The sequence below is a fragment of the Austrofundulus limnaeus genome, unplaced genomic scaffold (genome assembly GCF_001266775.1).
Source record: "Austrofundulus limnaeus strain Quisiro unplaced genomic scaffold, Austrofundulus_limnaeus-1.0 Scaffold77, whole genome shotgun sequence".
Taxonomy (NCBI): Eukaryota; Metazoa; Chordata; class Actinopteri; order Cyprinodontiformes; family Rivulidae; genus Austrofundulus; species Austrofundulus limnaeus.
This window is the reverse complement of record NW_013952479.1, coordinates 743,754-759,233: the sequence shown is the minus strand read 5'-3', so window position 1 is coordinate 759,233 and position 15,480 is coordinate 743,754. Positions and strand designations below refer to the sequence as shown.

General features: G+C 37.2%; 2 protein-coding genes across 2 annotated transcripts in view; one reads left to right on the top strand and one right to left on the bottom strand.

The window, feature by feature from the left end:
* fbxw8 (F-box and WD repeat domain containing 8) overlaps window positions 1-8,017 on the top strand; it is a 41,361-nt gene extending 33,344 nt beyond the window's left edge. Inside the window, exons 8-11 of the mRNA XM_014011130.1 lie at window positions 550-677; window positions 6,739-6,912; window positions 7,100-7,216; window positions 7,546-8,017. Of these exons, the coding sequence (XP_013866584.1) occupies window positions 550-677; window positions 6,739-6,912; window positions 7,100-7,216; window positions 7,546-7,711 (585 nt within the window). The 3' untranslated portion in view covers window positions 7,712-8,017. The remainder of the gene's footprint in view (window positions 1-549; window positions 678-6,738; window positions 6,913-7,099; window positions 7,217-7,545) is intronic.
* The window catches only part of tesca (tescalcin a), an 11,926-nt gene continuing 4,238 nt past the window's right edge, over window positions 7,793-15,480 (bottom strand). Inside the window, exons 4-8 of the mRNA XM_014011136.1 lie at window positions 14,698-14,837; window positions 11,452-11,513; window positions 8,836-8,958; window positions 8,718-8,765; window positions 7,793-8,627 (exon numbers count right to left, since the gene is read on the bottom strand). Coding sequence (XP_013866590.1) covers window positions 8,535-8,627; window positions 8,718-8,765; window positions 8,836-8,958; window positions 11,452-11,513; window positions 14,698-14,837 — 466 coding nt within the window. The 3' untranslated portion in view covers window positions 7,793-8,534. The remainder of the gene's footprint in view (window positions 8,628-8,717; window positions 8,766-8,835; window positions 8,959-11,451; window positions 11,514-14,697; window positions 14,838-15,480) is intronic.

Genomic DNA, 15,480 nt, shown 5'->3' with positions numbered 1-15,480 from the left:
ATACAAAAAGGCCTTCACTTAAAAAAGGTTTTGTATTTCATATACAGTATTATTGAAGTTGGCCCACAGCCCTCTGATAGATTTCCATTTTGGCCCTCTTGGGGAAAATTTTGGGCACCCCTGATTTACATACATATACGCACAAATACACTCATGTTTTTTCGATACTGTAAAAAAATGACCAGACGGCTGACATGGCTCCCTACTTCAGTTACTCCTGGCTGTGCAGCATCACTAACTCTATCATGATCAAACAGATACCACTCAACCATTTCCTCTCCCAAAACAGAAACACAAAGCTTTAGAGTAGCAAATCAATATCGGACGTTAATATTGGCCCAGTTGAAAGTATCGGACCAATACAGATACCCTAAAACATGAGTAGTATCGACAGATACCAGTGTTAATGCTGATATATCATGCATCCCTGCTTTGCATTATTAGTGCTGTTTGAAAACATCAAACGCTATATTGTGGTTTATTTATGTTATTACTGTCAAAAATTGTAGACAGATTAAAATATGACGTTCCGTTGACTTTATTTTTCAGATTCACATTTACAACCTGGAGACGAGCAAACCAACAATCTGTGTCGGCAGCTCTCCGGGAGATTTCACCTGCATCAACCTGAGAGACAGCCCCCCTCATCTGCTGGTGTGTGGAAACAAAGACAGGAGGTAAGGATGCTAAAGCACACACCTCACTGCAGACGGTGAGTAAAGCAAAATAAAAGAAAAACCGAGCCAAGAACTTGTTGAGACGTTTTCCCCCATCGACACCTGATGAAAGCTTGGAAGCCGAGGCTGGAAGCAGAACAGGTGTTCAGAGAACGTGTGAGAAGACAAAACTCTATTATATCAGTACATTAGTCAAGAATCTGTTTTCTTGACAAAACAAAGCTTGTAAAAGTTTCCTGGAGAAAAAAAGGCAGGCACTGATATTTTTACACGAGTTGTTTTGCTCCTTGTCTCTGCCATCATCTAGTGAATGTTAATAATAACAGAAATGTTTGTCTTGATTCAGTTCAGCGGCAGATAAACACATTCATGAATGCACACATTTTTTTTGCCACTTCCTGGCTCTCCGTTTAAAGAAAAGACAGATAAAAGACCCATTCTCATCTATTCTGCTCTTGTTAGTGGGTGCTGCCGTGCAGAAGATGCCAGAAAAGGAGAAATCTCTGGCATGTCCTCATCTAAAGCTGCCCCCGCTGTTTCTATTCAGCCCTAAACCCATCTGGCTGTTAAGTAGTTGGCTTAAAGCGAAAGAGAGACTACATCACACTGTTTAGGTTCTGGTCCTTTTCCTTACTAGTTCTGATGAACAACACCTGCGCAAACACAAAGAAAGACCCTGTTGAAAATGTTGTGTCTGTGGTTTCGTTCTTGGCTTATTGATCAGCTTTTGCCAGCAGAAGGAACACAAACGAGCTTGGCTCTTCCGCTTTGGCTTCTGCCGATAAAGCTCCGAGTCGAGGACAAATGGTAATGGGAGAGACTGAGAGACAGTCGGCAAACTTGGCCCTTCGTCAGGGTGGCTTCAAGCCAAAGCCTAATGCATCCCCTTTTTTTTACCCAGACGTCACTCTGGATATTTTTTGTCACATCCAAGGAGCGAATTAGGTGTTCAGATAGGGGCTGTCTGGACAAAAGAACACATCTGTGCAAACAGAAAGGATGTGAGAGGGGGACGGGACAGTAAATAGAGGGGGGGACGGGAAGACATACCTGTGTGATTCAGGTTCTGTACAAACATTTATAGATGGTGTATTGAGCTAAATGTGTTTGTGGGAGTAGCTGAGACTGATCACTGATGTTTATTCTGAGCATTAACAGATTATGGAAAATCTTTGTTTCAATTTTTGGCATTTGAAGTTTTCAAGTTAAAGGCGGGTACACCTGGTGTAACCAAAGACCTCGGCTGAATCCACCAACCAAACCCACATGAAAGCGGTTCAACATTATGTGTTTCACATGCATACAGTTCAACTCAGTACCATAATAAAGTTACCTTCAGTTGTTGTGAAAATGTTCTTTATATTTATATATATATATATGTAAATCAAAAATAAACATGATTTCACATCATAGCTGTTTCTAAACGCCTTGAAATTGGCCTCCGTCACCCCCATTTCTGCTCTCTACTTCAAGTATTCCTGGCTGAGCAGCATCACCATCACTATCATGATAAAAGAGATATTGCTCAATATGTTTGGGCGATTTTGGCAAAAAAAAAATCACAATTAATTGTGGTATTTAGCCAGTAACGATTAAAATGTTGATTAATATCCTGAAGTCCCAGGATGCCTCATATCCTAGTCATATGACCAGTTTAAATCACTTAAGTGGGAAAGATTTGTTCGCTGTAAGAATCTGTTCCAAATTGTGTCAAAGTAAAGACTTCAGGCTATACATCAATGTTTCAATTGTGTTGATAGGCCAAGTAAAATCGTAGTTATGATAAATAAATTACAGAACTTTCAAAAAAAATGTTTGTAAACAACAGTGGACAGACCGGGCCAAAAAATAATTCTTATACAAACTAGAGAAATTGCATTTCCTGCTAAAACGCTAGTGTGAATGCTTCTTGCTGAAAACTTAAGCTCAAAGCTGCTGAAATTAAGCTGAATATATTTAACGGAAATAGTGTTATTGTGAGTTCATTTTAAAAAGCTGAAAGAGGGGAAAAAACAACTTTGCAGAAAAAATGAGCAAAAATATAGCTGAAATAGTAGAAAAAAGTTAAAATAGCTGTAAATGGAGAAAGCAACTGTAAGAAACAAATAGCTCAAATTAGCAGAAAGAAGCACAAAAAGCAGAAATTAGCAGAATAGCAGAAAGAAGCAGAATCATAGCAGACATAACAAAAAAAGCTAAAATTGGCTAAAATAAAATTAATTAGCACATGGTACCTACAATGAGCAGAACCAGAACAAAATGTGTACGTTTATGTAAAGATTTAGAAACATTTTAAAGATTTTGAGCATGTTGAAAACAGATCCATTCATTTTCAATGGCAAAAAAGTGGCTAAAAAAGTGAAATAGCTGAAAAAGTAAAACTAGCTGAAATACCAAAAGTCAAAGAAGAATTGTCATAAATGAGCTGAACATTTTGATATATAAATTGTTGAAATAGCACAAAAATTGTGGAACGAGTTAGATGCCAAAAAATGTATGGAAGAAAAAATGACCTCAGTAGTTCACACAATTAGCAAAGTTTTTCTGACGAATAATTGCACCGATACGATTCCCAACTCTTATCACTTGACCAACTACGTATCTCCTCTCCTTAAACAGAAACACAAAGCTAAAAAGTAGGAAATTATTAATATCGGATGTTAATATCGTCCCAGTTTTTTTTATCGGACCGATACCGATATTCTAAAAAAACAAGACAAATCAGCCAATACCGATGTAAATGCCGATATATCATGCATCCTTATTCACACACTGGAAGTAGGGTGTTGTCATAAAACAAAGGGAAGGAACAGCCTTTTTCACACGTAGCAGAAATCATGCAACTCTTGTCACTGTGCAGCGCGGCTCCACATTCTGGGCGAACATAACAATTCATCAGGAATATCGAGCTCTCTAGTGACCGCAGGACTAAGTCAGACATTATGCTAAGGATGATTTATGTCTTCTTCAGGCTTTAGGGGAAGGAAAAAAAGAAGCTGTTCAGGAGGTATTTGTGCCTCACCCACACTTTCTCTTGATTAATGAAGAAGAATCGGGCCAGTGACAGTTCACTGAAGACCGTCTCCTCCAGCATTATGTTTGTGGTTTCCTGTGGTCTGCCAGTAATCCTCAGACCTCATTGTTCCTGCGTGCGCTCCCGTCACGTAATGCCACTAAACAGGCGAAACTGGCTGCAGACAAACAAGTCCACAGTGCCCATTTAGCCATTTCAATCTGATTCTTTTAAAAAGTTTTGATAGCGGCAAAATGAAATCTGCCCGAGTCCCCAGAGTAAATTTGATTATGGTAATGAAGACTTGGAAGGAGGTTGAGCCTGGATGGAGTCATGTCCTGGATGCTTTCAGCTGCAATAAAGCCACACGACAACAGATGGAGCTGAAGCTCCCCTGGGCTTTTGTTGCTAATGAAACACACAAAGCACCAAAAAATAAAAAATTAATAAATAAATAAATCCTGCTCATGTTGCCTTTTATCCATCGCAGAAAAATCCCTTTAGAATGCCTCATAATTATAATTAAAGCTATCATAATAACTGATTATTCTAACTCTTAATTATCTGCAGAATGAAGGAGATGTTAGCACGAATTAATTAAAAACAACAGTTTATTTAAAGATTTACATTTGGAAACAGTTAAATGTAAAATGATTCAGGAAAAAAACTAGTTACAGCAAACTCTGCAACAAGTTTATTAATGATTTTCAACTTAATTTGAAATAGTTAAATATTTTTAAACAGTTTTTTTTTGTTTTTTGTCTCATAGTTTGTGTACAGCAGGATTCAGCAGTTCTGATGTGGCTGGTTTTAAATTATGTTTACTTGTAAAAAAACAAAACAAAACATAAATCCAACATTCCCCCCATTTTAACTGCCTACACACTGAAAATAACTCTTCATCACTGTGTTGGTCACTTTATCTTTGCATATTTATTGTGACAAACCCCCGTTTCACATGCAGGGGTTTCGTAATTGTTGTCCTGTTTATTTTTATTTATTTATTTTTAGTGATTTTGGTCAACTATAGCACGGAAACGGCTGCACCAATACACATGAAATTTGGCAGGAATATAGATGTCTGACCTACATTGCGCCAGCCAACGGTTTTACGATGAACCCCATATTAGAAGAGAGGGCTCCATCTGAAAAGTGTCTGGACATACAAAACATGCTTATAAATCAAACTGTTCACCATAGGAGCTTCAGATTTGTTTTTGTTTAGCTCTGATGAAGGGTTATCCATTGGGCCCACCAATTAGCATCCCCCACCCCATCCTGACCCCTACCCAAAACAATAAATCCATTCTGATGACTTCTGAGTTCTTGTGCAGTGGTGCTTTGCATACAGCAGGTAAATAAGTATTGAACACGTCACCATTTTTCTCAGTAAATATATTACTAGAGGTGCTAATGACATGAAATTTTCACCAGATGTCGGTAACAACCCAAGTGATCCATACATACAAAGAAATCAAACCATAAATGTCCAGAAATGAAGTTATTTGTAATAATGTGGAATGGCACAGGGAAAAAGTATTGAACACATGAAGAAAGGGAGGTGTAAAAAGGCATGGAAAGCCAAGACACCAGCTGAACTCTCTCAGTAATTAGAAAGCAAGCCTGCCCCTTGTCAGTGCAAGTTTATATCAGCTGGTTCAGTCCCAAATGATGGCCAGGTATCACACAAGAACCATCTGATGATGGGTAAAAGTAAAGAGCTCTCTCAAGACCTTCACAACCTTATTGTTGCAAAGCATAATGATGGCATCGGTTACAGAAGAATGTCTAAACTTCTGAAGGTTCCAGTGAGCACTGTTGGGGCCATAATTCAGAAGTGGAAAGAACATCATTTCACCATAAACCGACCACGACCAGGTGCTCCTCACAAGATTTCTGACAGAGGAGTGAAAAGAATTATCAGAAGAGTTGTCCAAGAGCCAAGGACCACTTGTGGAGAGCTTCAGAAAGACCTGGAATTAGCAGGTACGATTGTTTCAAAGAAAACAATAAGTAATGCACTGAACCACCATGGCCTGTATGCACGCTCACCACGCAAGACTCCACTGCTGAAGAAACAGCATGTTGAAGCTCCTTTAAAGTTTGCTGCACAACATTTAAACAAGCCTGTGTAATACTGGGAGAATATAGTCTGGTCAGATGAGACCAACATTGAACTGTTTGGATGCCAGAATACACATCATGTTTGGAGGTCAAATGGCACTGCACATCAGCCCAAAAACACCATACCAACAGTGAAGTTTGGAGGTGGGAACATCATGGTGTGGGGCTGTTTTTCAGCATATGGTACTGGCAAACTTCAAATAATTGAAGGAAGGATGAGTGGAAAAATGTACAGAGACATTCTTGATAAAAATCTGCTTCCATCTACCAGGATGATGAAGATGAAACATGGCTGGACATTTCAGCAAGACAATGAGCCCAAACACAAAGCCAAGGAAACTCTCAGTTGGTTTCAGAGAAAGAAACTAAAGCTGCTGGAATGGCCCAGCCAATCACCTGACCTGAATCCAACAGAAAATCTATGGAAAGAACTAAAGATCAGAGTTCATAGAAGAGGTCCACGAAACCTTCAAGATTTGAAGACTGTTTGTGTGGAAGAATGGGCTAAAATCACACCTGAGCAATGCATGCCACTAGTTTCTCCATACAGGAGGCGTCTTGAAGCTGTCATTGACAACAAAGGCTTTTGTACAAAGTATTAAATAAATTTCAGTAAGCGTGTTCAATACTTTTTCCCTGTGCCATTCCACATTATTACAAATAACTTCATTTCTGGACATTTATGGCTTGATTTCTTTGTATGTATGGATCGCTTGGGTTGTTACCGACATCTGGTGAAAATTTCATGTCATTAGCACCTCTACTAATATATTTACTGAGAAAAATGGTGACGTGTTCAATATTTATTTTAACGACTGCATAAGTTTATAAATTTGTTAACCAAGTCTATGCATAGTTTTATAGCCAAATAAACCCTGCTCAGTAAACCAGAGTTCTTTCTCCTTTCTCCCCTCTATGACGCAGGGTGAGGGTGTTCGACCTGCGAACCGGCTCCTCCGCAGCCTCCCTGTACGCCCACCACCTGGGCGTCACCTGTGTTCAGGTGGACGACTGGAAGATCGTGAGCGGCGGGGGCGAAGGCTTGGTGTGCGTGTGGGAGATGAGGATGGGAGCTAAGCTGTGGGAAATGCACAACAGGTGAGAAATCTGATTTTTATTTATTTTTTGATACAAAAACCTCTCCAGAAACATCGTATAACCTTAAGTGTATTTTTTTTTCTTGACAAATATCAATGCCGTATCATTTCTTCAGACACATCTACTAAAATAAATGTAACTTACATGTTAGGGGTACAGGCTGAGGGTGTTGTGTGTGTTTTCGAAGGCATCCTGTGAGGCATGTCCGCTTCAACGCCAGCACGCTGCTAACAGCCAACATCCCTGATGACAAGTCGCCACGAGGAGCCTGCATCACAGACGATGACCTCACCGCTCATCGCAGGTCTTAATCTGCCTCAGTCTACCCCTTACTGGTTTATGAATTAGAAATAATCTGTAATTGGTAATAAAATGCTTGTTATGATAGTTTAGCTTGATTAGGGTAAAGAAACATTGTTTGATTTCTCTGTGGTTAATATTAGAATACAGTCAGCTGTGTTGTTCACTGTCTGTTTAGAGATTGTTTTCCCAACAATTATAGATTCAAATCATTTATTTTGACATGGCATCCTCAAGACAATTACAGTACTTAGTTATTATAGTACTATGTGATCATTGTTAAAACCTGCCCAGATCTCTTGTTGCTGTAACTGGCATGCTGTCACTCCGCAGACACAGGGGAGTCATCTGCCATTACGACTTTTCAGAGGACACGCTGTCACAGGATCACGTCTTACCCATCTGCAGGTCCGACTACATCGAATCATACGGCTACAACTACAACATTAACCTGGCGGTGCCCTACGACAGGCTGGCTGGCTCCCATCTGGCTCACTGATGTGCAGTTTTCAACAGAGCAAATAAAACCCTGATGATGTAACTGAATGGACAAAATGAACAGTTGGATTCTCCATCTGCCTTTTTTTAAATTTTATTATTCTTTTTAAATGACAGCTTTTTAAATGTTGTACTTCAGTGCTCAAATGAAGCTCTTGCAACTCCTTATCACACATGTAAAACTTCACTGCATATTTATTTTCAATGTTTTACTTCCTAGATTTGACACAGTGCAGTTCTGCAGCCCAACAATAAAAAAAGGCATTAATAGCTTGATTTTCTCAATAAAATGTGTTTACGTCCATCAGTTTTTCTACAAAATCCAGACTTTTTTTTCCTGATTGATATCCTATTTTACAACAAAAACTATTAAGTCCCAGCAGGAATAAAATACCCCATTCTTCTGGCTCTGCAGAGGAATGGTACGAGCCTGCAGGCTTCACAATGGGAAGCACAGCAGTCGACCCGTGAATGTCAGATGACTGAGTTCCTCTGACGTGAACATTTTTAGAAATGTTGAAGAATCTGTAGAAACCTGTATGAAAAGTCAGGCTGAAAGTCAGTGATCTTCAGGCCCTCAGGCAGCACTGATTCAAAAAAAAAAAAGGACATCAATGCATGATCAACACATGCAGGTTCATTCAACATAAACACATTTCTAAAACATACAAGCAGAGATACTTATTATAAAAACAAACATTAAAATTAGTTTACACGTTTAAAAATATATTAGTGCATGTTACAAGTCTTTGGCTTAATTTTACGGAAGGTAGTTCTGCAAAAAACAGCAGCGACATAAAGAATTCCTTCAAACAACAAGTCCTTCACATGGTTGCTTTCCCACAATGCATCGTTTCTGTGTTGACATCCAGAAAACGGATGTACATCCTGGACTCTAGCTCCAGGCGCTGTAACATCTGTGAGACGACAAGCAAATCTCTCATTTAAAAAAAAAAAAAGGGACAAAATATATTGTTCATCAGCAGAACGTTGGGGGAAATGCAAACCTGTTCGAAATGCTCCAACGTAATCCCTGCGTAGAAGTCATTCGGGCCCTGCGGGGAGCAACGAGGCGTGTGAGACTTTGATTTGTTTTAGCGGTTCAGTTTCAGGGAGTTGTGTTACCATTTGAGGCTCACTGGCGCTCGCCACCTCCAACATGGCAGCGTCTGCTATGGCCCTGGCAGTGTCCGGCCCCATGGCGTCCGGCCCCATGGCGCCACTTTTTGACAGAAGCTCCATGACAACCTGCGCAAGAACAGAAGACCGAAAGGATCAGAGGTAAGGAAGTTGTATGTATTAAGTAAAGTTTGGTGTTACGTAACATTTTAGATTTGCTGTTATGTAGTTGGTTTATATCTTAATTTACCTATTATATATTATATTATATTATATCATATCATATATCATATTATATCATTTTATTTATATTATATTTACATTCTGGTTTATTAATATGATTTGTTGCTCGAAAAAAAGAGTAAGCTTGTTTTTTATTTTTCAATTTTTGTCTTTGTTAATTGAAGCTTTACTGATAATATATGGATTTAAACCATTATTTGATTAGTATTGTTGAATTTAATGTTATGTTTGGAAATGGGGGCAGATTTTTTTCTTCTACCTTTCATTTCATATTATTTTCATTCAATTCATTTTAATATCTATGTGTATGGTTTTTTTTTTTTTTCGTTTTTCTCTCATTTTGTTTTATGTTTTGAATGTATTTTGTTTTGTTTAAATGAAATAAATAAACTAAACTAAACCACTAGGTCAGATTTTTAGGACAAATCCTACAATAAATGTTTGAATCAGAGGCTGTGTCCAAATTCAGAAGCTGGTTCCTCCAAAGGCCAAATTTGTCAGCCGCTTACGTCACTTGTTAATGTTTTTAATCATTTGTATGGACGTGTTTATTATAATATTTTAGTCAGAAATCAAACGAGCTGGAATAGCGAAATAACCATACACCTGCAGCGACTCTTCAAATATTGCCTTTACGCTAGGGTTGGACGATATTGGCAAAAAACAAAAAGTATCATGATTAATTGTGGTATTTAGCCGATAACGATTAATATGATGATAAATCCCGTGGAGTCCCTGGATGCCCTCGTCACATTTACGTAAATCACTCCAGTGAGAAAGATTTGCTCTCCGTAAAAATCGGTTCCAACTTGTGTCAACAGTACAGACTTCAGACTTTACATCAAATTTTAAATTATGTTGATAGACCAAGTAAAACCAGAGTTATAATTATTAAATTACAAAACTTTTATTTTAAATGTTTGCTATATTTGAAGCGGAGAGGAGCATCGACTGAACGGGGAAATCTCCAGTCAGTCTTCCTGCTGGCATTAATCATATTAATTGTCAAGAGCCAAAAAAAAAAATTTTAATTAAAGTATTTCTGACAATAAACTGCACACAATATGATTCTGCCCGGTCCTACTTTATGATAATTTTATTGTATGATATTAATGCTATTATATTGATATTTTGCTAATTTCGATCTATTTCTGCTTCTGCTCCCCTGCCTACCTGGTCTAGGTGGGCCGGGCGTGGTCTGAGTTTGGACACAGGGACACACACACTGCAAAAAAATGTCTAACCAAGTTTTAAAACCTTATATCTTATTTTGAGACTGATTTACTAAACAAGAACTGATTGTGTAAGAATATTTGTCTTGTTATCTGGAAAATTTGACTCAAATTAAGTCAAAAATTTCTGCCAATGGAGTAAGAAAATTTTACTTGGTAAGATTCTTGAAATACTTGATTTGACTCGATATTTTCTTACTTCAAGAATCTTAAGTAAATTTTTCTTACTCCATTGGCAGAAAGTTTTGACTTATTGAGTCAAATTTTTAAGCTAACAGGACAAATAATCTTACACATTCTGAAAACAAGATGATTATTCTTACACAATCAGTTCTTGTTTAGTAAATCAGTCTCAAAACAAGATCAAAAAGTCTTTTTGGCTGATATAAGATTTTAAAACGTGATTAGATGGACAGTTTTTGCAGTGCAACGCTAAAAACCTCTAGAAGGTTTTCTCTTTCTCAATTCAGTGCAGTTTTTTTTCCTCACCGTTTTTCCATAATTACTAAAAAGAAAAAACAGTTTTCATCCCTCCACCTGCTGTACCTTCTAACCAAGGCAAAATAAAAATGTAAAATGTAAAAACATGTATAGTTTACATTATGCTGTGGCTAAAGTGCATGCATGTGCATGTTTGGACCCTCGGCTCGTACTTGAGCACAGCACAGTTTAGATGGGAGGAAATGTTCGGTTCGTCTGTTTAATGCGTTTAAACATGATTATAGCAGGGAATGTACATCATGCATCAAACAGGAGAGGAATCAGATTTGCTTCATTTAAAAGCTCCTGACTCAAGGTCACCTTTTGTTTGGGGAAAACTGTGGATTTTAAAACCCAAAATTAACTTGACCTTAATTAAATTCATTGGCAATTTGATTACTCTGTCCACTGTTTGTGCTCACAGATTTGCATATAACAGATTTGATCTGAACTGATTCTTTGTTTAGAAAATGCTTTTTAAAAACATTGACATTGAGATTAACCGTCTGGGGTCTAAACAGGGATACAAGCTTGTTTTGTTGTTTTAATAATTGGATATGCTGCATAATTCACTGTAAAGATTAATGAGCTCTTCAATAATTTCACTTACAGGCAGTTTTATGTTGCATAAAAAGCATCTAATTAGGTTGGTTATTTATTTATTTACCTTCCTGTATTCCTCCAGAGTAATGATGCCGTCACTGTCGGTGTCGTGCATGTTGAACAAAACTGGAAAGACAAGTTTGAGAGGATTTTCAGGTCAAAACAAAACAAAAAACGCTTAGTTTTATTTGGTAAAAGGAATACTTGAATATTAAAAAGTTCAAAAATAAATCAAGCCAACAGACCTCTTTATTCCTTGATTAAACCCATGTAGCTTTTGAGTTTTTATTCTACAAATGTGGACCAACGGTTCTTTCAAACCCTGAAACACTCAGAGCAGCAACATGAAAAATGTTTTCACTGCAACTACAGTTAAGTTCTGGTTCACCCTCTCCGGGAACTTCACTTTCAATTGATTCATTTCATCAAAACAAAACAAATAATTTTATATACGATATACAATAAAAAGAAAAATGAGAGAAAAAATACATGTATATCAAAATCACAAATAAAATGAAATGAAAGGCAGCAGAGAGAATAAAAAAATATAATATCTTATAAAAACTTCACTTTTATCGGTTTCAATTACACTCTACTACGTGTTCCTAATTACTAGACACTTTTTTAATTTTTATGTCTGTACAGACATACCTGACAATTACAGTTCACTTTAGATATTAAGTAATTTTTTAACCAGTTTTTAAAGAATCCCCTTTTCCTCATATAAACAGTCTGCAATTATTTGAGTGACTTGGTTGCAAACAGTCCGATTTCAAAGTCTGCAACTGAAAATTCATTGAAAATGCTTAAAGGCCTGTCACACTATGACGTTTTATGACTATGACGTTTACTTATGAAAGGTTTGGAGACATCCTTGTTGAAGGTGGAATTAATAAAAAAAAATCAACAGGAAGCCTCCTTTAGGCGTGTACACACTGTAATGCTAACAAATTCATAAAACATCTAACTCTTAGTAATTTAGTGGAAAAATAAATTTCATAAGTTGTCTAAAACATCATCGTGTGACAGGGCCTTTACAATTTTTAGTCTCCAGCTGTTGTGGTCCAGTGAGATATTAGCTCAAAGCTAGCACCTACATGCAAATAAATAAACAAACAAATACCGTAAATAAATAAATAAATAAATAAATAAATAAATAAATAAATAAATACTTTGCTCAGTCAGGTATCAAGTTACAGGTCACAAGATTTAATCTATTATTGTGAGGTTTAGTGTAAATACATTTTACTAAAACCAACAAAGTTTCTCAGCTTCAACAAGTTTACTTTAATCTGAGCAAATAGTCATTTGTTCCTCAATGTGTACAAAATCATGTGATCAAATAGTTCAGAGGAAGGCAGAATTTCATGGCGTCTGTGAAGATAAGAACCATGTGGTTAAAGTGGTTAAACTTTTATTCGTAAAAAACTATTTTTCACCCTTGAAAGCGAATTTAGTCTATCATAAGTTTAACAGGAATTGTGTTTACCCCATAGTAAATATTTTTACATTTGTTTAATTCATCAGTTGTATCTGTGAGCTACAACATGACATCATAAACCTAGCATAAGTGAAGCATTTTAGCTGTGGGAAGAAATAAAGGGAAAATGGCAGCTTTGGGGTAGGTTGAGCCACTGGTTTAACTTAAGAAAATTCTGAAACAGGGATTCACTTCTAGTGTTTTCTTTTCAAATGTTAGTGTTCGCTTCCCAAGCACTCTTGAAAGTACTATTTTTTTAAATAAACAGCAGTTTTGCAGTAAGTTGTAACAGTAAAAAAGTTATTGTACCGGTTGAATTGTGTACAACAAATAAAATACACTTGATGGGGGAAGGATGGGAAGATGAGTGAGTGTACTTGTTTTTGTTACCTTTTTAGGACGGTTTCTGGTATACACACCTACCATGGCCAGTAGTCCTAATGGGGACCAAAGACCGGTCCTAATATGGTGGAACTTTATTTTTGGGTTGGGGGTTGGGTTTAGGACTATGGTGTGAATTGAGTTTAGGTTACTTTTAGGGTCAGGTAGGTACCTGTGAGGTTAGTTGTTGGGTAAGTGGTCAGTGTTAGGCTGTAAACCAGGGGTGGGCAATCCTGGTCCTCGGGGGCCGCAGCCCTGCATGTTTTATTTTTTCTCTGCTCAAACACACCTGATTTGAATGAATGGGTGATTATCAGGCTTCTGTAGTACGGAGAACCGAAACGGACATAATTAAAAATAAAAGCGGAAATATATAAATTGACTAATAAATAAATAAATAAATACATTTAAAGTGCACCAATATAATTCAAAAAGGAGACTTTTATTTAACATATATACTGTATGTAATATATATCTATATATATATATATATATAAAAACAGTAAAATGTAAATTATGTGCAAAACTATATTAGTTGTTGGAACTAAGTTGGAAAAATAAATACGAAGGTCAATTAAATTATAAAACGTGAGGTAAAGCTCTCCTTTTTTAATTTAACTAGTGCATTTTTAATTGAATTTATTTATTGGTCCATTTATATATTTCTGCTTTTTTTTCTAGTTATGTCAGTTTGGGTCCTCCATACTGCAGGACTTGGAAGAGGTCATTTAATGTCTGAATCAGGTGTGTTGGAGGAGGGAAAAACATAAAACCTGTAGGGCTGCGGCCCTCGAGGACCAGGATTGCCCACCCCTTCTGTAAACACTACTGGAAATGAATGGAAGTCAATGAACGGTCCTAATACAAAATGTGTGTGTGTGTGTGTGTGTGTGTGTGTGTGTGTGTGTGTGTGTGTGTGTAGGGGTGGGTTTTAGGGATGTGGCCATGAGACAACATTTTTGATCATGCTACATTATCAAAACAGTTGTGTTACTCATTCTGATTGTTTGAAGAGAGGCACAATATCTTGAAATATATGCAGATGTGTAAATTAGTGACCACATTATGGTTGCCTTCATGTAGAGATCCTAAATGTGAAAAATGACTCATCTTCCTCCGGTCTCCCTACGTGTGTGTGATGAAATGTGAACCACCTGCGTGGAGCAGCAAACAGGTTATAACAAGGTTTTATGACGACATCATCATCTGAAATATTTCCTGTGTCAGCCACGGTCATGTTTCCAGCAGAGACATGTTCACATGTCACAGTTCACATGCTGGCAGGAATTCTGTTCTTCTGAATGTGCATGTGTGTGCATGCATGACTGGAATAACAGAGCTGTCAGGGTGCGATGTCGTTTTCTTCCTGTTATTTTGGCGTTCAGATACACGAAGACGGAGCTGTAGACAAACAACAACATTACGTTCTTTTTAACATATTTTACTCACAGCGAACTTTCTCCTTCCTCATCGCCATCTTCTCCTCCTCGTTGGTTTTTAAAGTCGGGGGTCGGAAGTGAGACATGACCATGAGGAACTGCTCGAAACCGATCTGGTCAAAAGATCCGGTTTCATTCTCATGCTGGTTTCTGGAGGACAGTGTTGCAAAACATTAGTTTTAAACCGAACTCAGCTGATTTTTACAGCTGTAAATGTTACAGAGGCTGCAGCACACAGCGTGACCTGCCTCATCACAAAACCCTGAAAATATGAGCTTTCAGCTCAATCTGAAGAACTGACTTTTATCTTTGTGTGTAACACATGTTGACAGGGCTCGTACAGTCACAGAGAACCTATTGTTGTTTTACAGAAAAGAGCTGTAAGAATTATCACCAGGAAGTGTTACTATCACCCATCAAATTCATTGTTCCATCAGTTGAAGTTATTGAAATTCTATGATTTGTTAATTATAATATTTTATCAGTTATGTATAGGGCTCATAAAAACACATTACCTTCAAACATTCAGTTACACTTTGTTAAAAGAGAGAGTTGTTATAATCTCAAGGGGATAAAGATGTTTGTTAAACCCAAATTTAGAACCAGTTTAAAAGGAACGGAGTACTTCAGTCCAGGGTATAAGATTATGGAATAATCTGGAAGATGACTTTAAAAATGCCAGATAAATGTGTATATTTAAGAGAATTTTAAAGATTAATTTGCTGGAGAAATATGTAAATGCATGAATTGTTGTTCAAGGAGTTAAACCTTTGTTATTTTTCTTTTTTTATAT